Source organism: Syngnathus leptorhynchus, chromosome 12 (assembly GCF_054491065.1).
Source record: "Syngnathus leptorhynchus isolate UIUO chromosome 12, UIUO_Slep, whole genome shotgun sequence".
In the NCBI taxonomy this organism is placed as follows: domain Eukaryota; kingdom Metazoa; phylum Chordata; class Actinopteri; order Syngnathiformes; family Syngnathidae; genus Syngnathus; species Syngnathus leptorhynchus.
The window spans coordinates 2,229,399-2,252,744 of NC_141206.1; the positions used below are offsets into that span (position 1 = coordinate 2,229,399).

The 23,346-nt window shown below is 42.8% G+C and overlaps 1 protein-coding gene and 1 long non-coding RNA gene across 3 annotated transcripts; both read left to right on the forward strand.

The window, feature by feature from the left end:
• Positions 1-1,024: 1,024 nt before the first annotated feature.
• Positions 1,025-9,446, forward strand: cdk9 (cyclin-dependent kinase 9 (CDC2-related kinase)). Its single transcript, XM_085926762.1, has 8 exons — positions 1,025-1,179; positions 1,307-1,420; positions 1,707-1,788; positions 4,014-4,104; positions 5,448-5,614; positions 5,761-5,932; positions 7,586-7,734; positions 8,532-9,446. Exons 1-8 carry the CDS (start codon positions 1,139-1,141, stop codon positions 8,895-8,897), a joined length of 1,182 nt encoding a protein of 393 aa, XP_085782888.1. The 5' UTR covers positions 1,025-1,138; the 3' UTR covers positions 8,898-9,446.
• A 3,065-nt stretch (positions 9,447-12,511) lies between these two features.
• On the forward strand, positions 12,512-21,617 carry LOC147047809 (uncharacterized). Of its 2 annotated transcripts, XR_015067787.1 has the most exons (4): positions 12,512-13,517; positions 14,136-14,287; positions 14,471-14,881; positions 21,343-21,617. It is a non-coding gene; the product is annotated as an uncharacterized LOC147047809 (long non-coding RNA). The 2 variants fall into 2 exon arrangements; XR_015067786.1 differs by lacking the exon at positions 21,343-21,617 and having other exon boundaries at positions 14,471-15,397.
• Positions 21,618-23,346: the final 1,729 nt, after the last annotated feature.

A 23,346-nucleotide genomic window follows, 5' to 3' on the forward strand; every position in this document is an offset into this window, starting at 1 on the left:
AAGTCTTAGATAGATGGGAGGTTGATTCCAATGATCTTTTCTGCAGTCCTGAATTGATTTACCTGGTAAAACAATAATGATCAAAACGCCCACGAAGGACAATATTTCTCATGCTTGAGCTCTAAAGCCCGATTAGCATATTTATCATATTACCAGCATCATTCAATATATAAATTTTAAATACAAACCCCGGTATTTACATATTTTACCCAAACAACAAAGTCCAGAGATTGTGGCTCAGTGGCGCACTGGGTAGCACCTCCTTTCAATCAGGAGGGTGTGGGTTCGATTCCAGCTCCGGTCCTTCCTGTGTGGAGTTTGCATGTTCTCCCCATGTCCGCGTGGGTTTTCTCCGGGGAACTCGGGTTTCCTCCCACATTCCAAACACATGTTTGGTAGGCCGATTGAGCACTCCAAATTGTCCCTAGGTGTGAGTGCAAGTGCGGATGGTTGTTCGTCTCTGTGTGCCCTGCGATTGGCTGGCAACCAGTTCAGTGTGTCCCCCGCCTGCTGCCCGATGACGGCTGGGATAGGCTCCAGCACGCCCGCGACCCCCGTGGGGTCAGAGCTGGTCAGAAAATGGATGGACAAAGGCCGGCTCGTGGATTCAACAGTAATACACACAGGTTTCCAAAAACGTTCTTTTAACGTGTTGTAAATACTGTTACCATACCATAACCACACAACACTTGATCCTATATTTTGTCACTTTGTGTGAAATAATGTTTATTAATACTATACATTTAGAGTGTGGCCTTTGGCATCACAACTGTCCAAAACTGACGAAAAACACACACAAAATTATTATGTATTTCGTTGATTTGATGACCATGGTCCATATTTATATTCTGGTAATTTTTTATTATAACAATACATTTTGAATTTTAGCCTCAATAATACAAGAAAAGAATTTGAATAATTACAGCTTAAAATCAGCAAATACTGGCATCAGCACTAAATTATGAAAACATGCTTCAATTTCGGGGTGCAAAAAAAAATCGAAGATTCTCTGTTTCAGCCCGCTACCTACTGATCCACACCCCCAGTCCGGTAGAGAGCGGTGATGCACATGAATACCGGTTGCCAAACGCCAGCAAAACGAAGAAGACACTGCACATTTCGTACAGGCTAAGCAAACATGCAGCGAGAAAAAAACAACAACTCCGGCGGGACTGAAAAGTAAGAATGCATACAGAATACAAAACTAAACAATTTGTCTTACTTGTTCTATCGGTGTGCACTTTGGTATAGTTCTATGTGTGTGTGTAAAATTAGCCTAATAACAAGTTCGACGTCTCTTCTGCAGGCCTGACCGAGAGGGCGCCATTATGTCCAAATACTACGAAGGAGTTGAATTTCCTTTCTGTGACGAGTTCTCCAAATATGAAAGACTAGCAAAAATAGGACAAGGGACATTTGGGTGAGTAATATGTGTATAAACACCTGAGAAACGCGATTCAGGTTTACTGTGCCTTAACAAGCTAATTGCTAATGACTCGTACCGTAAACAAAGTTTGCATCGCTGGTTTCCAAACTAAGAACGTTAACCTCCCCAACGAGAATTGATTTGTGTATGGATATACATGGTTTTATAAAAGCCTGCATGTTGCAGTTATAATACCAAAGTGATAATTATTTTTAACGTTACATACATACAACACGATTTCACGTGAGTCTTCTCTGTGATCTACTTGTCTCATTCACAGGGAGGTGTTCAAAGCAAAACACAGACAGACTGGAAAGAAGGTTGCACTGAAGAAAGTTTTAATGGAAAATGAGAAGGAAGGGGTAAGTCTTCACAGTACTTTTAAAACGAGAATTGCTATTTTCAGGGAAAGGGTGAAACTATCAGGAGACAAAGTAGCTGCAGCAAACCTATGACGTATGTAAATATCCACTCCAACTGACTGTCAATCACAAATCTAAAATGACTCCTTTTATAAATTTACTTCACACACAGGACAACCTTTTGCCATTGAAATTCAGTTAACCTCTTGACGTGTTTACGGCAGCCGTTAACTGTTCATTGACTCAATTAATATGATGCTCCATTACAGTTACGGTGATCTCTCGTCATTTTGCGTGTCACCTTTCGCGAATGCGCTACTTTGCGATTTTATAAGTGACTGGAGAGCAGTGTTTAAATACATGCTAGTAGCGCAAGGCGTGCCTCTGAGCAATGTGCTGTACTGCGGACAAGCGCAGGAAGTGCAGCAGCCAGCCTGTCACGAACAAGGCCAGGACAACAATGTGCAACACGAACTGTTTGTTTAGAGAATGTGAAAAGAGGAAAAGGGGTAGAAGGAGGCTGAAATGCCAGCAGAGCAGGTGCACGAGGCGACTGACGGTCAGCGAGTTTGCTTCAGGTGACATTTTGTTCCACAGCGGATCAGGCAAACGGGAATCAGATAGTAGACTTTTAGTGGTTCCCCAAGGAATCTGCAGAGAAAAAAGGTGTTGAACCTGTGGAAACAATCCTGATTCTGGAGAGAAGAGTTGAGAGGAGCCAAACAAAATTGGGTATCTATTTATTACCGTATTTTCCGGACTATAAGGCGCACCTAAAAACCTAATAATTTCTCAAAAGCCGACAGTGCACCTCATAGTCTGGTGCGCCATATACATGGATCAATTGATGAATTTGTTGATCCATACCGGTTGTACACAGTGCTCTGCCAAAACGATTAGCAACCTTGGTCAGGGGGTGTCACTGAATAGCCTTTGTACACGTGAGGCTATTTCATTTCAAAATAGGCTGCTCCGTTAATATTTTGAGTACATTTACGGATCGATATGGAAGAGAAACATAGGTAAGCAGTACCAATGTGTTAGATCAAACTTTAGTCTGTTCCGATCATTTTATAGGTGCTCGTTTGAGAAACGCGATTGTTTACACTTTGCTGAGGCTCATGGGAGTCTGGGAGCTGAGGCTCATGGGAGTTTGCGGGTGGGTAATGCTATAGTGATAGCTGCTATACGCACGAGGCTATTTCATGTCAAAATAGGCTGCTCTGTTAATGTTTCGAGTAAATTTACGCATCCATATGGAAGGGAAACATAGGTAAGCGGTACCAATGTTTTAGATCGAACTTTTGTCAGTTCCGATCATTCTCTAGGAGATCGTTTGAGAAACGCGATTGTTTACACTTTTCTGAGGCTCATGGGAGTCTGCGAGCTGAGGCTCATGGGAGTTAGCGGGTGGGTAATGCTATAGTGATAGCTGCTATACGCACGAGGCTATTTCATGTCAAAATAGGCTGCTCTGTTAATGTTTCAAGTAAATTTACGGATCGATATGGAAGGGAAACGGGTAAGCAGTACCAATGCGTTAGATCAAACTTTAGTCAGTTCTGATCATTTTATAGGAGATAATTTGAGAAACGCCATTATTTACAGAGGGCTCATTGGTTATTGGCTAGTGGATGCATCCCGCAACCCTAGTCGACCTCACTTTGTTGCAGTATAGCTTTCAAAGTCTTTTAAAGTCCCAATGATTGTCACATACATCTCGGTGTGGTGAAATTTGTCATCTGCATTTAACCCAACCCTGTGTGATTTTGATTCATCCCCTGAGGGAAAGGGGAGCAGTAAGCAGCTGCGGTGACGCGCTTGGGAATCATTTTGGTGATCTAACCCCTCAATTCCAACCCTTAATGCTGAGTGCCAAGCAGGGAGGCAATGGGTCCCATTTTTATAGTCTTTGGTATGACCCAGCCGGGGTTTGAACCCATAACCTTCCAGTCTCAGGGCAGACACTCGGACCACTTCTATTTTATGCGCCTTTTACTCCGGTGTGCCCTATATATGAAATAATTTCTAAAATAAAAAATTCAATGAGGGTGTGCCTTGTAATCCAGTGCACCTTTTGGTGGTAAAACTACGGTAATTGATTAATATGGGGGGGTATCAGAGTCACGACGCTGCTCCTCAATGTTGATGAATGAAATGGATTGGGTATTAAAGTGAAATAACAGTATCTAATGATTAAAATTGGCTTCTCGTTGCTGTTTCAGTTCCCGATCACTGCTCTGAGAGAGATAAAAATCCTGCAGCTGCTCAAACACGAGAATGTGGTGAATCTGATTGAGATTTGCAGAACTAAAGGTTGGTGTCAAAACACAGTCTTGACTTTTTTCTTTTTCAAGGAATGTTGTCACACAGCCGCTATGTTCTAATTTTTTTCATAATTTATTTGATTCAACTTAAGAAAAGGATCTTTGACCTTTTCTTACAACTTAGAATCATCTGGATTTAGATACACTAAGTAGATGTATAGGCTACTTAAACATGCATCTGGATCAAGAACGAATGCAACACTTTTTTTTTTTGTTAAGTATTAAGTGCTCTTAAATAAGACAAATACGTTCATCTTCTGAACTACTTACCATATTTTTCAGACTACAAGTCACTTCGGAGTAAAAGTCGCACCAGCCATACAACGCACTATGAAGTGAAAAAAACATATATAAGTCGCACTTTTGGGGCAAATTTATTTGACAAAATCCAACACCAAGAACAGACATTAACCAGCAACAACAGGCTAAACCATACGGTATGCTAACGTGACATATACACAAACGAGGAGCTGAGAACGGGCCTGACGTAACATTCAGAGTTATTCAAATAACTATTACATAAATAACACGTTTATCAAAGCATCTGTGTCACTCCAATTCATTAAATCCATCAATCGTTCATGTAAACAATGCCGCGTATGCGCCACTGACGTCGGACTCGCAGTGAGTTGCAGTTCTAATTATTCCACAGACCCATATGAAGATATGTAAAGTATATATCAAATAACTATCACGTAACAAAAATATTTGCAAACCATCTGTGTCACTCCAAATCATTAAATCCATCAATCAAATTCCTCGTCCTTTATGTCAAAAACGCCGCGCGTGCGCCGAACAGATTTAGTATATAACTATATTGTAGCGTTAACAAAGTACCAGGAAAGACGTGGGTTTGGTAAACGGCTCTTTATTTAACAAAACAAGAGTTCAATGAGCCAACAACTACTGAACTATAACGATAAAAACATATCCAAGTTGCTACACGAAATAAAACATATAAAATAACGATAACATAAATAACGACTTTTTCAAACCTTGTCACTCCAAATCATTAAATCCTTCAAACGTGATGCCCTTCTTCATCCCGTGATCGAATTTTTTGTCCTTTATGTAAACAACCGGCGCGCCACTGATGTGACTTTCCGTTCAAATTACAGTTATTCCTTGTTACATCATGGTTCGTTTATCGCGGTTTCACTTTATCGCGGATTTTTGAATTTAGAAAATTTGTGGGAAAAAATCACATAAGTCGCTCCTGAGTAGAAGTCGCCCACCCAAACTATGAAAAAAACGCGACTCATAGTCCAAAAAATATAGTGTATTGTTTGAAATTGGGATTTTTTAGATGGTTGTTTCCAATCCTTCTTCCAGCTACCCAGTATAACCGATACAAAGGCAGCATCTACCTGGTGTTTGACTTCTGTGAGCACGACCTAGCCGGACTGCTTAGCAACACCAATGTTAAATTCACCTTGGCAGAGATCAAGAAGGTCATGCAAATGTTGCTCAATGGATTATACTACATCCACAGAAACAAGGTAAGGCACTTGTTAAAGATTTGTACGAATACACATGGTTGTCAAATTAAAACAAAAACAAATGTACATGTTAATATTTACATGGACAAGAATGGGGAAGTAACCTTAGTCATACAGTACATAATCATGATGCCGTTTGTCTTCAGATCCTCCACAGAGACATGAAAGCAGCCAATGTGCTCATCACCAGAGATGGCGTCCTAAAACTGGCTGACTTCGGTTTGGCTCGAGCTTTCAGCCTAGCCAAAAACAGCCAAGGGAACCGTTACACCAACCGCGTGGTCACACTGTGGTACAGACCACCGGAGCTGCTGCTCGGTAAGAAGTCGTTGACACAGGAAGATATACTGAACTGAATATCACAGATGGCCTGCATAAATGTCTTCAGTGGTTTATACTTTTTTCATAATCGAGCAGCCCTTGATTCAATGTCCCAGAACACCCGTAAGTGTTTTTTTCCCAAACGTTATGGGTGGAAGGATGGATGGATAGAGATATAGATTTTTTTTTTTAAAACAAAAATTATCAATAAATTTATTGTATCGATTAGACTTCTGCTAAAATAAAGGTAAATGAACCATGAATTATTTTGAATTCAAATACCATATTTTTCTAACTATAAGTCGCTCCAAAGTATAAGTCGCACCAGCCATGAAATGCACAATCAAGTGGAAAAAAAACCATACAAGTCGCACCGGAGTATAAATCGCATTTTTGGGGCAAATTTATTTGTCAAAATCCAACACCAAGAACAGACATGAACCAGCAACAACAGGCTAAACAATACGGTATGCTAACGTGACATATACACAAACGAGGAGCTGAGAACGGGCCTGAGTAACATTCAGAGTTATTCAAATAAGTATTACATAAATAACACGTTTATCAAACCATCTGTGTCACTCCAATTCATTAAATCCATCGATCGTCCTTTATGTAAACAGCGCCGCATATGCGCCGCTGACGTCGGACTCGTAAATTGCATTTCTAATTGTTCCACAGACCGATATAACGATATATAAAGTAAATTTCAAATAACTATCATATTGCAACAATATTATCAAACCATCTGTGTCACTCCTAATCATTAAATCCATTGATCAAATTCCTCGTCCTTTATATTAACAACGCCGCGCGCGGGCCACACAGATCTAGTATATAACTATATTGTGGCATTAACAAAGTACTAGGAAAGATGTGGTTTTGGTAAACGGCTCTTTATTTAACAAAGCAAGTTCAACTACTGAACTGTAACGATGAAAACATATACAAGTTGCTACATGAAATAAAATATATCAAATAACTATAGCATAAATACGTTTTTCAAACCTTGTGTCACACATAAATCATTAAACCCTTCAAACGTGGGGCCCTTCATCATCTTCGTCATCCCGTGATCGAATCCTTTGTCCTTATGTAAACAACTGCCGCGCTGCTGACGTCACTTGCAGTTCAAATGACAGTTCATTTATCGTGGTTTCACTGCATGGCAGATTTTTGAATTTTGAAAATTTGTGAAAAGATTCACATAGAAGTCGCTCCTGAGTATAAGTCCCCCACCCAAACTGTGTGAAAAAAAAACGCGACTTATAGTCCAAAAATTACGGTAGTTTATTGATCCATTCAGTTAACAGTTGTTGCCTTAATAAAATAATCTATTATCACTGTGATAATCTCATTTATATACTATAGTTACATATTATATCTAGTCTTCTAGTTCTATTGTCATAGAAGTCCCAAATAAAAGTGAAAAAGAATCACACACTAAGTTAGAAGACATTAACATATTTCTGAAAGCAAAAAATACTACTGAAGTGCCTCAGTCAATTTCATCGAACCTCTCAGAACCGAAGAACAGAGGATGACAATTTCATTTTTCGGCTTTTTTTTTTCCACAGGTCCATCGTGGCTGTTAAGTGACCTTTAAGTGACTTGCAAGACTTTCACAACTTTTTTTTTGGTGGGGTCTAGGTGAACGAGACTACGGTCCCCCAATTGACTTGTGGGGAGCAGGCTGCATCATGGCAGAAATGTGGACAAGAAGTCCTATCATGCAAGGGAACACTGAGCAGCACCAGCTCACACTTATCAGCCAGCTTTGTGGCTCCATCACAGCCGAGGTACGTCATCTTTTGAAATCAAGCTAGCCCATACTGTGGGCCTGAATTTACAAGCGATTCTGTGATCAAGCTTGTAATTCACATCTTGGTGTTCGATATTTTCAAATCAAAAGCTCAATATTAAATTTGGGATTTCTACCTCTAAAATTCAAATTTCTTGACCAATAAAACCGTTCCAACTTTACACGGTTCAGCTCATTTGTATTCTCAAAATAAAACTCAAAATTTTAAATGATGAGGGTGTTCAACAATTTCATAAATATAAATATAATTTCAAAATAATATTTAAATTTCAGGGCGATTTGCTTCCAATTTCCCCTTTTTTTTAACCACAAGCCTGACTTGCCATGAAGTCTATACAAATGTGACTTTCAGACTTGCAAGACTCAGCAGTTCCATTCCATATTTCAGGGGGTATTTTCTAGTTTTGTTACTACTGTTATATAATAATAAAATCCTTTCTAAAATATTTACAAATAATGTTCAGTTAAGTCAAAAATATTACTTCCTCCCTCACATACACGCACGCGCACATTGGATGCTGTGGTTTACATATGCCTTCAAGAGGTGTGCCCAAGTGATTGACGTCTGTGGCTAGTCAGTATAATTGTTGTCTCATTGCTCCTTGCAAGTTGTCTCATTGCTCCTTGCAAGTGTTTTTATTTTATATGAGTTTGTGTGTTTGTCCCAATATAATAAATAGTTATGACGCCTCCCAACTAAAAAAACTTGTGTGTCATCGTACTCGTAAGTGACGGTACCACAGTTTTTCCATTGATTGTGTGTATTTCCCGAAGGTTTGGCCCGGTGTGGACAAGAAGTATGAGTTGTACCAGAAAATGGAGCTTCCCAAAGGCCAAAAAAGGAAAGTGAAGGATCGTCTTAAAGCTTACGTCAAAGATGCCTACGCTCTCGACCTGATTGACAAGCTACTGGTCCTGGACCCGGCCCAGCGTACAGACAGCGACGACGCTCTCAACCATGATTTTTTCTGGTCTGACCCAATGCCGTCGGACCTCAAGAACATGCTTTCCACCCATAACACCTCGATGTTTGAATATCTTGCACCACCCCGGCGAAGAGGCCACATGCCCCAACAGCCGCCCAACCAGAACAGAAACCCTGCCACCACCAGTCAGACTGAGTTTGATAGAGTGTTTTAGACAAGACTTTTATTTTCAAGGTAGTACAAGTTCCTAAATGTTTTGATTTGAAAACACAGGACAACCTGCCACATTTAAGGAAAACTACGTATTCCTTGATCGTGTCAGGCTTTGTTGCATCACGAATTCCTGCTTGGGATGGCGATGCTGCTTGGCAATCATGATTAGTGTATAATCAAGTCAATCCCAAAACTCCACAAACCTGCATTGTTTTGACGTAATACTTGGTTTACAAGTGAAAGCACCGATAATAGCATTTTGCTCATAGCCTTGAACAGCCTCACTGAACAATGGCTATGTTTGTAATGTAAAATTGAGATGTCTTGAGCTTTCTTTATTTATTTTTTTCTTTTTTTTAATTTTCTCACTTGTATGGCATTTTGGTCACAGGTAATGTTTTGAGGGATTAAAGTGTGGAACATCACGCTCCACTCATGGGAAACTGTGACATATTGAAAATATATATTTGGACTGTAAAATTCTGTGAAAAAAAGTGGGTTTTGTTCTGTACAGAAATCATCTATTTTGAATAAATTCAAAACCCTGAAATATGTTTAATCTATTTTAAATTCACAGCCAGCTTTGCTTTAAGGTGGTGGAGTTCAAATTGAAAAATTGTTCTAGAGTGGAAATAGTGTTTCAGAAAAAAATGAATCCAAATTGGGCACCCCATCTGTCAAACTTGAAGCAGTTAAGAAAATCAACCTGCATTTTCGCCGCAGAAACTAATGTTATGGACTAAACAACTTTCTAATTTTTTAATTAGAAAGGGATTATCTGTCTCCGCTAGATGGCAGCATTGTGTTTCTTAACATCCGTGCTGGTCGTGGAAAACTTTGTAGAACAGTTGTTCCAAGCTTGAAGTGCATGCTAACATCATGACTCACGTTTGGAGGACGATACCGAGAAGCATATAGGTGATGTAGAAGACGAGAATGGCAACAATAACATTTGAAACAGAAATTTGCACAGGAAAATGTCTGACTGATAATTATTACCAAATAAGCAGAACAGTTAGTTTAATATCAATCACGTAGTCAGAATCTGGAGCAGAAAGCACAATCGCTAAAAGGCGTGACCAACGACAATGACCCAAAGCGTACTGCCATAGTGGTTACAACATGGTTTTGCGCATCTACCACAAAGACTTGTGTTCAGTCCTTTTGAAAATGTACGGGTAGACCTAAAAATGGGTGCAAGCAAGTCGGTTTACAAACTTGGATTAAGTTACACCAATTCTGGAAGGAGAAATGGGTCAATTTTCCATTCAACCAGGTCTGAGTAGCAGTTGGAAAAATCAGGCCAACAGTCCAGGCCAACATGGCCCAAGATTTATGCCCAGAATCCTTTTTTTTTATACACTGTATGCAAACTTCTGATTTAAAGTGCACACGATTCCACTAGATGACAGTAATGCTCTGTAACACCTTCTTGTTCTCTTTCTCCATTACCTGTCTTTCATCAATCTTCAGGGTGAGTAGCTTTATCTATTTTAGTTGCTTTATACAGACTCATCATCCTATAATTGTTGTCAAGCTGGTACTAAAAACGATTCCTGCTTAGTGGCAGTGTGCATGTGAGTGTGATTGGTAGTTTGTCTCTATATGCTCCCTGCGACTGGCTGGTGACCAGTTGAGGACATAATCTCCCATTCGCTTGATGTCAGATGGGATAGGCTCCAGCACTCCTTGTGACCCTGAACAGAATAAGCGGTGTTGAGAATGTATGAAAATATTACTTCTCTAGTTAAGCTTTTATGATGAAGCAAATATAAGGTTCCGAACAGCTGGAACTTGACATCTTCACTTGATTTTGAATTTTGAATTGGAATGCTTAAATATGCATTTGGAACTTCCCAGACTCCAAATATACAGATGTACTGGTTGATACATTTCGGAATATTAATACAATAATGCAATGTATCAAAACATTTAAGAAGTATTTCTCTTGAAAATAAAAGCAATGCATACATTTTTTGTTAAGGCCTAGGGTATTGAGTATACCACTTGATTTTTAGTTTTACTAAATGGAAAAAGGCTACATGAGGATTTGCTACTACCGTAATTTTCGGACTATTAGTCGCTCCGGAGTATAAGTCGCACCAGCCATAAAATGCACAATAAAGTGAAAAAAAACATAAGTCGCTCCAGAGTACAAGTCGCACTTTTAGGGCGAATGTATTTGTCAAAATCCAACACCGAAAACAGACATGAACCAGCAACAACAGGCTAAACGATACGGTATGCTAACGTAACATATACACAAACGAGGAGCTGAGAACGGGCCTGACGTAACATTCAGAGTTATTCAAGTAAGTATTACATAATAACACGTTTATCAAACCATCTGTGTCACTCCAATTCATTAAATCCATTGATGTGCTTTATGTAAACAATGGTGCAGTACGCGTATGCGCCGCATATGCTGACGTCGGACTATTTGTTTATTTGTTTGCATTTCTAATTATACCACAGATACATATAACGATATATAAAGTATATTTCAAATACCTACCATATTACAACAACATTATCAAACCATCTGTGTCACTCCATATCATTAAATCCATCGATCGTCTATTAAGTAAACAATGCAGAGTACGCTCGCCCTCTGATTTGTCCTGATTTGCATTTCTAATTATTTCACAGACCCATATAACGATATATAAAGTATATTTTAAATAACTATCATATAGTAACAATATTATCAAATCATATGTGTTGCGCCAATTCAATTTTTTTTTTTAATCTATTGATCGTGCTTTATGTAAACAATGCTGCCTATGTGCTGCATATGCTGACGTCGGACCTGTTACAAATTGCATTTCTAATTATACCACAGACCCATATAACGGTATATATAGTATATTTTAAATAACTATCATATTACAACATTATCAAACTATCTGTGTCACTCCAAATCATTAAATCCATCGATCAAATTCCTCGTTCTTCATGTCAACAATGGCGCACGTGGGCTGCAGCGATCTAGTACATAACTATGTTGTAGCGTTAACAAAATACCAAGAAAGACGTGGGTTTGGTAAACGGCTCTTTATTTAACAAAACGAGTTCAACGAGCCAACAACTACTGAACATCCAGCCACGGAGGTGGAAGAGCGCTCCATAAATAGGACCAGGTGTGCGTAAAAGCCATGTCCGAGCCCCATCCACCGTCCCCGGCCCAGCGCCAGCCCCCGACTTCCATCCACGGAGGTGAAAGACAGCTCCGTAGAATATGACCGGGCGTGCGTAAAAGCCATGTCCAAGCCCCATCCACCGTCCCCGGACAGCCACCCGGCCGAGCGCCGACCCCCGACTTTCATCCACGAAAGTGAAAGAGAGCTCCCGTCGAGAAGGACCGGTCGTGCGTAAAAGCCATAATAGTTTTTCAAACCTTCTATGTCACTCCAAATCATTAAATCCTTCAAACTTTGTCCTCCGTGTCATTTACAAACAAAGCCGTTAATGATGCCGGTAGTACGTGGGGCCCTTCGTCATCTTCGTCATTCCGTGATCAAATCCTTTGTCTCTTATGTAAACAACCCCCGCGCGGCACGGGTGATGTCACTTGCAGTTCAAATGACAGTAATCCCTTGCTACATCGCGGTTCGTTTTTCGCGGGTTTTTGAATTTTGAAAATTTTTGAAAAAAATCACATATAAGTCGCTCCTGAGTATAAGTCGCCCCCCCCACCCAAACTATGACAAAAACTGGGACTTATAGTCCGAAAATTACGGTACTTCACGTTTCACATTTAGAAGCAGTGTAAAAATAATTTCCGAAACGCACAAGATTTTTCAAAGTGAAAGTCTGCTTTATTGTCAATTTCTTCACATGCCAAGACACACAAAGAGATCGAAATTTCGTTTCCAACTGCCCCACGGTGACAAGACATACTACATCACGGACAAACAAAACATTCAAGTAACAACACAAAAAAGTAAAAACAAGAAGGCACGTACAATGAATAAATAAGAGCGATGAATAGATAATAAATAAATAAATAAATAAATAAATAAATAAATAAAAGGAGCAAAAATGGAGCAAGTGTGCATACAGCAGACAGTCAGAATATAGCGCGAGAGTAGTGCAAGGCAGGACGTTGTGCAGCGGAGTGGGGAGAGAGTTCAGGATCCTAACAGCCTGGAGTATGAAGCTGTTGGTGAGTCTGGTGGTGCGGGAGCGCAGGCTTCTGTACCTCTTCCCAGAGGGCCGCAGATCAAACAAAGTGTGAGCAGGGTGACTCACATCACACACAATCGTGGTCGCCTTGCGGGTGAGATGGGTGGTGTAAATGTCCTTCAGGGAGGGGAGTGAAGCACCAATAATCCTATCGTCTGTGTTCATTATGCGCTGCAGGGTCTTCATGTTGTATTCAGTGCAGCTACCACCCCACACAGCGATACAACTGGAGAGGATGCTCTCAATGGTGCCACGGTAGAATGTGGTCATGATGGCTGGTGGAGTACCTGCTGGCCTGAGTTTCCGCAGGAAGTACAGGCAGCGCTGAGCTTTCTTCGCCAGAGATGCAGTGTTGGTGGTCCAGGAGAGGTCTTCACTGATGTGCACCCCCAGGAATCTGGTGCTGCTCACTCTCACCACCACAGCACCGTCGATGGTCAGTGGCAGGTGTTGGGTGTGACCCTTTCGGGAAGTCAATAACAATCTTCTTGGTCTTGCTGACGTTCAGCAGTAGGTTGTTGTCACTGCACCATGTGGCCAGAAGGTCGACCTCCGACCTGTATTGAGTCTCGTCGCCCTTGGTGATGAGACCCACCAGAGTCGTGTCGTCAGCAAATTTCAGCACGGAGTTGTTGTTGTAGGTTGCAGTTGCATTATAGATGTGAGCGCTTACATCCGTACTCAAATGGCAAATAGATGGGTGTAAAAAGTTACATTGCAACCAAAAACTATTGGAAGGCAGCCCGCTCAACACGTGCCTTTAAGATTTGTTTCAGCGTTTGAGGTTTTTGCTTCTAGCAATTCCTTGTGATGTTTTTGCAAATTCTTGATAAAGTAGCAAACACACTCAGATTAGTACTCCTTTGCGTTTTCAAGCAAATAAAGTTGTTATTGTACTTCTTACTGACCGAAGCTTTTCTATACTGTAGTCAGTTTTAAAGTCACTTTAATATGACTTCTAATGTCTATCATGAATCCCCTCAGCTCTCCTCACTCTGTGTGAACTGTCAAACTAAAGCTCTACTCAAATGATGGATTGCTCTTTTAATTCTAGGGCTCCACCACTGTCATATCTATAGAGAAAGAAGCTGTGTGCTGACAGCAATGACACCAACAACTAACATAAATTACAGAGTGCTCCAGTGGACAGATGGGCCTCCGACAGCATCCTGCATACAAATGGATTCCAACTCTTCCACGTCATAGGTACAACACCATTTATCTGCATAGATAAAAGGTTGGAGCAAAGTGATAGCTGTCAGCCGTGCCAGCTTTCTGCCACAATGATTCCAAATGGCTCACGGTGTCTTTTTTTTTGTGATAAACTTGGCTTTGCTTAGGGCACATGCTAATTTGGGCTAAATGACATTTTTTTCTTCGTTTGTGTAGGCCTTTGTCATGGACATCTCCGGTGGCTGTGAAGAGAAAAAACACAACAACAAACAAACAACTAAATACAACAGCAAATTAAAAAATACAAAGACAACAAAAAACAAACAAAAATGAAAAACATTAACATAAAAAAAAAAAAAAAACTGATCAGAGTCATCGCTGGCTGGATAAAGGCACTGCTCAATGAGCCTGAGGATAAGTAGGCACATGGACATTCAATCCAGGGTGTATTTGTCCGCATGGCAGAAGACCTGAACAGCTTTTACTGTAGGCTTGATAAGTGTAATAACACTCAGGAGAGGGAGGAGCTTTGCTCTTAGGTCAGACTAGCAGACAATAGAAACCCCAATGTGAATGACGACTATCGGCCTGTGGCTTGACATCACTTCTCATGAAGAGCTTTGAAAGGTGGGTCATGGCCAACCTAATAACAACAATGTTGCACTGTAGATTTAAACACCAAAATGCTCAACCAAACCATTTAATTTTATCAAACAAATGTGTGCTACTTGAATGCGAAATGCAGGCTGACCACCTTCCAATAAGTTCAAGGAGGCACAATATGGGACACCACGGCGTCTCCACCCCTTGGGCAGACTGAATGTGGTTTTCCCATTTCTAGCACATACCTGTTACATGGTATATTAACAATGCTCTATTCCTCTAAACATACGTATGCTGATGTATGATCATGAATAGGCCACTCTTCGTTAATGAGACCGTATTGATGAGTGCTTGTCTTGGGCTCTGGGAATTTTTTATTATTATTATTATTAGAGCAAGCATTAATTTTAGCAGCACACGTTCTCAATTTGTGGGACGCATGAATTGAGCTTCAAATGCTGAATGTGCCACGCAGGATGGGTGGTCACTGCAAACCCCAAATGAACGGAAATGAGCATAATATAAACAATGATAAAACTACAAGAAACTGCTGCTCTAAGACAAGGAGCAGTTGCACTTATACAGAACATGCAACAATACTTAGAGGCATGTATTCGCTCTGCTCTGTCAGAACAGCGACAATTACCAGAGTGCAGTTGGCGACCTTCTCTGCCTCTTCTTATTGTGGTTAATTATAATACATATCTACCAATGGAGCGGCTCGGTGGAGCTGTGGGTAGCACGTCCGCCTCACAGTTAAGAGGGTGCGGGTTCGATTCCACCTCCGGCCCTCCCTGTGTGGAGTTTGCATGTTCTCCCCGTGTCCGTGTGGGTTTTCTCCGGGCACTCCGGTTTCCTCCCATATCCCAAAAACATGCTTGATAGGCTAATTGGGCACTCCAAATTGTCCCTAGGTGTGTCCCAGACTTCCTTCTCTCCAGCCACTTCATCCAGCTCATCCCGGGGGATCGCAAGGCGTTCCCAGGCCAGCCGAGAGACAGTCTCTCCAGCGCGTCCTGGGTCGTCCCCGGGGTCTCCTACCGGTGGGACATGCCCAGAACACCTCGCCAGGGAGGCGTACGGGAGGCATCCTGATGACATGCCCGAGCCACCTCATCTGGCTCCTCTCTACGTGGAGGAGCAGCGGATGACCGAGCTTCTCACCCTATCTCTAAGGGAGGGCCCAGACACCCTGCGGAGGAAACTCATTTCGGCCGCTTGTATCCTGGATCTCATTCTTTCGGTCACGACCCATAGCTCGTGACCATAGGTGAGGGTAAGAGCGTAGATCGACCGGTAAATCGAGAGCTTTACCATTCAGCTCTCTCTTCACCTCGACGGACCGGTACAGAGTCCGCATTACTGCTGACGCTGCACCGATCCGCCTGTCGATCTCGCGCTCCATCCTGCCCTCACTCGTGAACAAGACCCCAAGATACTTGAACTCCTCCACTTGGGGCAGGATCTCATCCCCGATCCGGAAAGGGCATTCCACCCTTTTCCGACCGAGGACCATGTATTGGAGAGTCTGCCTCAGAGGATTTGGAGGTGCTGACCCTCATCCCGACCGCTTCACACTCGGCTGCGAACCGCTACAGTGAGAACTGGAGATCACGGCCTGAAGAAGCCAACAGCACCACGTCATCTGCAAAAAGCAGAGACGCGATGCTGAGGTCCCCAAACCGGACCCCTTCAACGCCTCTGCTGCGCCTAGAAATTCTGTCCATAAAAATTATGAACAGAATCGGTGACAAAGGGCAGCCTAGTCCAACGCTCACTGGGAACAAATCTGAATTACTGCCGGAAATGCGGACCAAACTCTGGCATCGGTGATACAGAGACCGAACCGCCCTTATCAGTTGGCTCGGCACCCCGTACTCCCGAAGCACCCTCCACAGAACCTCTCAAGAGACACGGTCGAACGCCTTCTCCAAGTCCACAAAACATGTGGACTGGTCTGGCGAACTCCCATGCACCCTCGAGGATCCTGCCAAGGGTGTAGAGCTGGTCCACTGTTCCACGGCCAGGACGAAAGCCTCACTGCTCCTCCTGAATCCGAGGCTCGACCTCCCGACGGATCCTCCTCTTCAGCACCCCTGTATAGACCTTACCAGGGAGGCTGAGGAGTGTGATTTCCCTGTAATTGGAACACACCCTCCGGTCCCCCTTCTTAAAGATGGGAGCCACCACCCCAGTCTGCCAATCCAGAGGCACCGTCCTCGATGTCCACGCAATGCTTTAGAGGCGTGTCAGTCACTCCGGACGGATCTCATTCACCCATGGGGCCTTGCCACCGAGGAGTTTTTTAACTACCTCAGTGACTTCGACCCCAGAGCTTGGAGAATCCGCCTCAGAGTCTCCAGGCCCTGCTTCCACAATAGAAGGCTTGTCGGTGGAATTGAGGAGGTCTTCGAAGTATTCTCCCCTCCGACTCACGACATCCCGAGTTGAGGTCAGCAGCACGCTATCTCCACTGTAAACAGTGTTGACTGTGCACTGCTTCCTCCTCCTGAGACACCGGATGGTGGACCAGAATTTCCTCGAAGCCGTCCGGAAGTCATTCTCCATGGCCTCGTCAAACTCCTCCCACGCCCGGGGTTTTGCCTCAGCAACAGCCGTAGCCGCGTTCCGCTTGGCCATCCGGTACCTGTCAGCTGCCTCCGGAGTCCCGCAGGACAAAACGGCCCGATAGGACTCCTTCTTCAGCTTGACGGCATCCCTTACCGCCGGTGTCCACCAGCAGGTCCGGGGATTGCCGCCACGACAGGCACCAACGACCTCACGGCCACAGCTCCGGTCGGCTGCCTCAACAATGGAGGCGCGGAACATGGTCCACTCAGACTCAATGTCCCCCGCCTCCCCCGGGACATGGGAAATGAGGTAGGAGTTGAAGCTCTTCCTGACAGGGGATTCTGCCAGACATTCCCAGCAGACCCTCACAGAGCGTTTGGGTCTGCCAGGTCGGACCGGCATCTTCCCCCACCATCGGAGCCAACCCACCACCAGGTGGTGATCAGTTGACAGCTCCGCCCCTCTCTTCACCCGAGTGTCCAAAACGTGGCCGCAAATCCGATGACATGACTACAAAGTCGATTATCGAACTGCGACCTAGGGTGTCCTGGTGCCAAGTGCACACATGGACACCCTTATGCTTGAATATGGTGTTCATTATAGAAAGTCCGTGTCGAGCACAGAAGTCCAACAATAGAACATCGCTCGGGTTCAGATCGGGGGGCCGGTCCTCCCAATCACGCCCTTCCAGGTCTCGCTGTCATTGCCCACGTGAGCATTGAAGTCACCCAGTAAAACGACGGAGTCCCCAGAAGGCGAGCTCTCCAGCACCTCCTCCAGGGACTCCAAAAAGGGTGGGTACTCTGAGCTGCCATTTGGTGCATAGACACAAACAACAGTCAGGACTCGTCCCCCCACCCGAAGTCAAGTCAAGTCAAGTTTATTTGTATAGCCCTAAATCACAAGCAGTCTCAAAGGGCTTCACATAGACAAACAATTGACAATTATTCTCAAAGCATCCCCTGATCTTGAGCTCCCAAAAGGGCAAGGAAAAACTCAAAAAACCCTATCAGGGGAAAAATGAGAAACCTTGAGAAGGGACCACAGATGGAAGGATCCCCCTTTCAGGATCACCAGGCTGCAATGTATGCAAAGAGGGCACATAAAATACATAATATGGAAATCAAAAAGTGGATGTCCAGGCCAAAGCGAAGAGCTGTCGGAGGATCCCTCGGTCGTCCTGGCAGTGTCTTCGAGTAGGGTAATCCGCTGCATTTCCCTCATCCTGAATTGGTCCACGAGAATCTAGATAGCCGCTGTCAGCTTGGGTGTCACCTAACCACCTCCCCAGTCGGGGAGGGTGGGGGGAGTGGGGTCGGGGAGAGGGAGCGAAAACAAACTCCAGCCGACTCGGCCACTACAGGTTAATTAAAGGCCATATCATAGAAATATGTCTTTAAACGTGTCTTAAATGTTTCTACTGAGGTTGCAGTTCTAATATCCATTGGTAGGGCATTCCAGAGCTCTGGAGCCCGAATAGAAAATGCTCTAGACCCTGCAGACATTTTCTTGGCCCTCAATGTCACTAAAAGACTAGCGTTTTGCGAACGAAGGTTACGAGACGGAACATAAGGAACAACTAGGTCGACGAGATATGAAGGCGCTAAGCCATGCAATGATTTATAGGTTAATAGAAGAACCTTGAAGTCACATCTTAAATGGACCGGGAGCCAGTGTAAGTTGGCTAATATTGGGGTAATGTGATCAAATTTTCTTGTCCGTGAGAGCAACCTTGCAGCAGCATTTTGTACTAACTGTAGACTTTTAATGCTGGACTTGGAAACACCAGAGAATAATGCATTACAGTAGTCCAGGCGCGACGTGATAAACGCATGTATAATAATTTCCGCATCACCGGTCGAGAGGATTGGGCGAATTTAGCAATATTACGAAGGTGAAAAAACGCAATGATGGTGATATTCTTAATGTGCTTTTGAAAGGAGAGCGTTTGGTCAAATATTACCTCGAGATTAGTTACAGTATCACTCTGAGTGAGTACGGTTATCTATAGTTATAGTGGTTTCCTTAAATAAATGTTGATAACGAGCTGGACCAATTATCAACATCTCAGTTTTATCTGGGTTAAGACGAAGGAAGTTGAGAGACATGCATTGCATGATCTCTGCGAGGCACGCCTCAAGATTACAACAGTCCCGCGGATTGATAACGGCATATATAATTGGGTGTCATCCGCGTAACATTGAAAACTAATATTATATTTACGTATTATGTCCCCAAGCGGAATCATATAAATATTAAATAGAATTGGTCCTAGTACCGATCCCTGTGGGACACCACATGTAACCTTAAAGAGCTCAGAGGACGTATTGCCATGGACCACTCGGTGCGTCTTGTCTGATAGATATGAGTGAAACCAGCCTAGTGCTGACCCTGAAATACCAACACAACCTTTAAGACGCTCTAATGACATATCAAAGTCTACAGTGTCGAAGGCAGCACTAAGACGAGTAGTAACAATACAGATGAAGTGTTTGAATCCATAGCTATGAGGAGATCATTAGTCACTTTAGCAAGTGCTGTCTCAGTGGAATGATTAGCTCTAAAACCAGACTGAAAAGATTCAAATCGATTATTAGCAACCATGTAATCAATAAGCTGCTACTACTTTGTCAAGAAGTTTTGCTATGAATGGGAGATTTGAAACTGGGCTATAATTACTGAGACAGTCCGGGTCAAGATTTGGTCGCTTGACACTGACATGTGCTCCCCTATGGCTGCATATGGTTCCCTGACCGGGAATCAAACCCAGGCTGTGACGGTGAAAGCTCCGCATCCTAACCACTGTACCATCACCTATATAACTATGTATAAACTAGATATCAAATAACTATAACATAAATAAGTATCGAACCATCCGTGTCATTCCAAATCATTAAATCCATTGAAATCTTTGTCCTTCGTGTCACTTATAAACAACGCCGCTGAGGTCAGACTCACTGTCAGTTCCAATTATTGCACAGGCCTAGTGCGGTTTAAAGTGAAAATGACATGAGAAGTGATCATCTATAGTAAGTAAGTAATGTGTTAGTGATCATGTAATAATGTGATAATAATTTCACATATAAATTGCTCCTGATTATAAGTGGCACCCCCGGCCAAACTATGAAAAAAACAGCGATTTATAGCCCAGAAAATACGGTACCGTATTTATTCTAATTATCGCCCAGAGCGATAATTAGAGAAGAGTTATGTCCAACAGGGGGGGGGGGTCAATTACTAGAGAACACTTTTTGTCCGATCGACAAGGGGCACTGAAATGGGCGATAATATGTATATTTTCTAGTAAATATATTTTGTATATTTACTGGAATAGCGGCTGTTTTGATCTACCTCTAACAACGGGGTGCGTCAATTGGCGCTCCATCGATGCGACACGTTACGTTGCACATCACATGTTGCGCACGTCATGTTATCGCGATCGTCTTGTTCGAGCGCACGCCCCGATAACGTAATTGTGTGAGGATATTGTAGCAGAGTGACAAGTGTAATTGTATCATAGTTTATGGAGAAAACCAATTTAAAAGGGACATTGATGGAATAATTAGATGATCAGCCTGACCAAGGGCCTCATAATTTACGAGTTGGGAGTCCCTTGCTTCAACAAAGCTCTCTGTCTAGCTCCATAGAGTTCCTTTACCTCCCTTTCTTATCTCACTAGCTATGAGCAGAGCTCCCTCGTACCTGAAAAAGTACTCTGTTTAGTTCAAAGGAACATCTTTCTCTTTTAATCATTTCTGTAGCTTTTATCTATGGATTGTTGTTGATCGAGACTGTTTGTCTTTAAGTGTTACAGAAAAGACATATCTGTTGAAGTAGTTGCATATAAATTATCCCATATTTACTCAATATTAGTATTGTGTTAAAATTAGCAAGAAAGTTGCATTGTTTCACAGGAAAACGACACCCAACACGCTTTGAGATATCTCATCAAGGACGAGTCAGCCAACCAGCAGCCAACCGGCTGAGGAGGAGCAGGATAGACTGCAACCTAACTGCTGGAGTCACAAACTGGCCAAGGCTTCGCACCACATAACATTCCTTAGCTAATCAGCGTTGCTACAGCCACAATTCCCCTCCCTTTAGTGTAGCAACGCCTTTTGTAACCAGGGCAATCCAAAATAAAAAGAGGAGATAGCAGAAGAGGAGCTCAGAATTGGTGGAGGACTGTAACTGGGCCTTCTATGTAATTCTCCTCACGAGTAAAACGTATAGTTGTCTTCTTCTTCTCTTTGTTTCAGTGTGTGAATTAATGTCTGATGGTATTTAGATTTGACAGACATTCGACGTGCTGTCAAATCAGTCATATTTAAACTTGCGCAATAACGTCGGAATGCGGTCGCGGAGGAAAACGTACGTTTTGGGGGGAATTTTTAGCAGCATGGGTGATAATTAGAGGTATCAATGTTTTTTATTTATGTCATCGCTAACACACTGGGCGATACATTTGGAATAAATACGGTAATTGGAACTGCAATTAACGATGAGTCTGACGTACGCCACGTAGAAGAGGAAGCGCATAATCTTCTACCTCAGGAGTAAGCAGAGTAGTTGTGACAAAGATTTTGTTAGATTTAATGATTTGGAGTGACACGGATGGTTTGGTAAACTTGTTAGCATGTTATTTATGCCATAGTTACCTGAATAACTCTCAATATGTTACGTCAGGCACGCTCTCAGTTCATTGTTTATGTGTCATGTAACGTTAGCATACCCTACAATTATTCAGCCTGTTGTGGCCGATTCTATTTTTATTTTAAATTGCCTTTCAAGATGACATGTCTGTTCTTGGTATTGGATTTTATCAAATAAATTCCCCTCCAAAATGCAACATAGTGCAACTTATATATGTCTTTTTCATCTTTATTATGCATTTTATGGCTGGTGCGACTTGTACTCCGGAGCGACTTATAGTCCCGAAAATACTGCACAGTGAAAAAAAAAAGATAAAAATTATGGAGGGAGCGTGAATAATGAGCCACTATTTAACAAGAGTACACTGTCTAGTCAGGCTACGTTGTTTTGACAAGTTACTTTTGGGGTGCCATGGAGGCCGAGCCAGTCAGGGGAGAAATATTGCTTTTTTTTGTTCGGTGCATTACTCCATCATTCTTCCCTCATTCTCTTTCCTGGTTTCCCTCTTTTGCCAAACCTCTCAGTCAGCCAACGGCGTTTATATGTGGCTGATGGCATCCGGCGTGCAGGGCAGCGCACGTGAAAGGGGTCCTGTCAGTCAATTTGAGACAACCATATGTGTGCCTGCATGAGCTCTGTGCCAGCAGCGGGCTGTCTCTGCCAGAAGACATTAGGGAAGCAGCAGGGTGTCATTAAGGCGGCGCGATGATTGATTAACCGTATCGTGGGCATGAGACCTACCAGTCTCGGTTTCTGCCTATTCCTTCACACACACAAAGTCATAGCAGTAGGCTGATGCCAAGTGGGTAGAGACAGAGGGAGCCCCCTGCAGATACAAGGATGTAATTGCATTAGTTGCCCAGTGGGAAGAAGATGAGCTTGGGTTGCTCTGAAATGAACACAGTCAGGGGGGCACATTAAGTCATTAGTAGAAATCGAGCCCTTTGCTTCACTCCCGAGGCATTTTTTAGATGCCGCTTTACTGCAGCGATTCACAGAGCTGTGGCGAGATAATGGCAGCTCTCGGTTGATCATCCGAATACACTAAAGGTCTTTTCCACGGAGAATGAAATTCTGATTTTAATGTTACACTATGAAGACTTTCAACCTTAATGACTGAACAATGATTAGAATCCCAGAGACAATATATTTTTTGTAGGATCATACAACACCAAGGTGCTTGAAATTTTACAGTAGGTGTTTGGTTGCAGTTACAAAATGAGTCACCAGGAAGTCCAAAAACTCTTATGGTAAAAGCAGAGGGA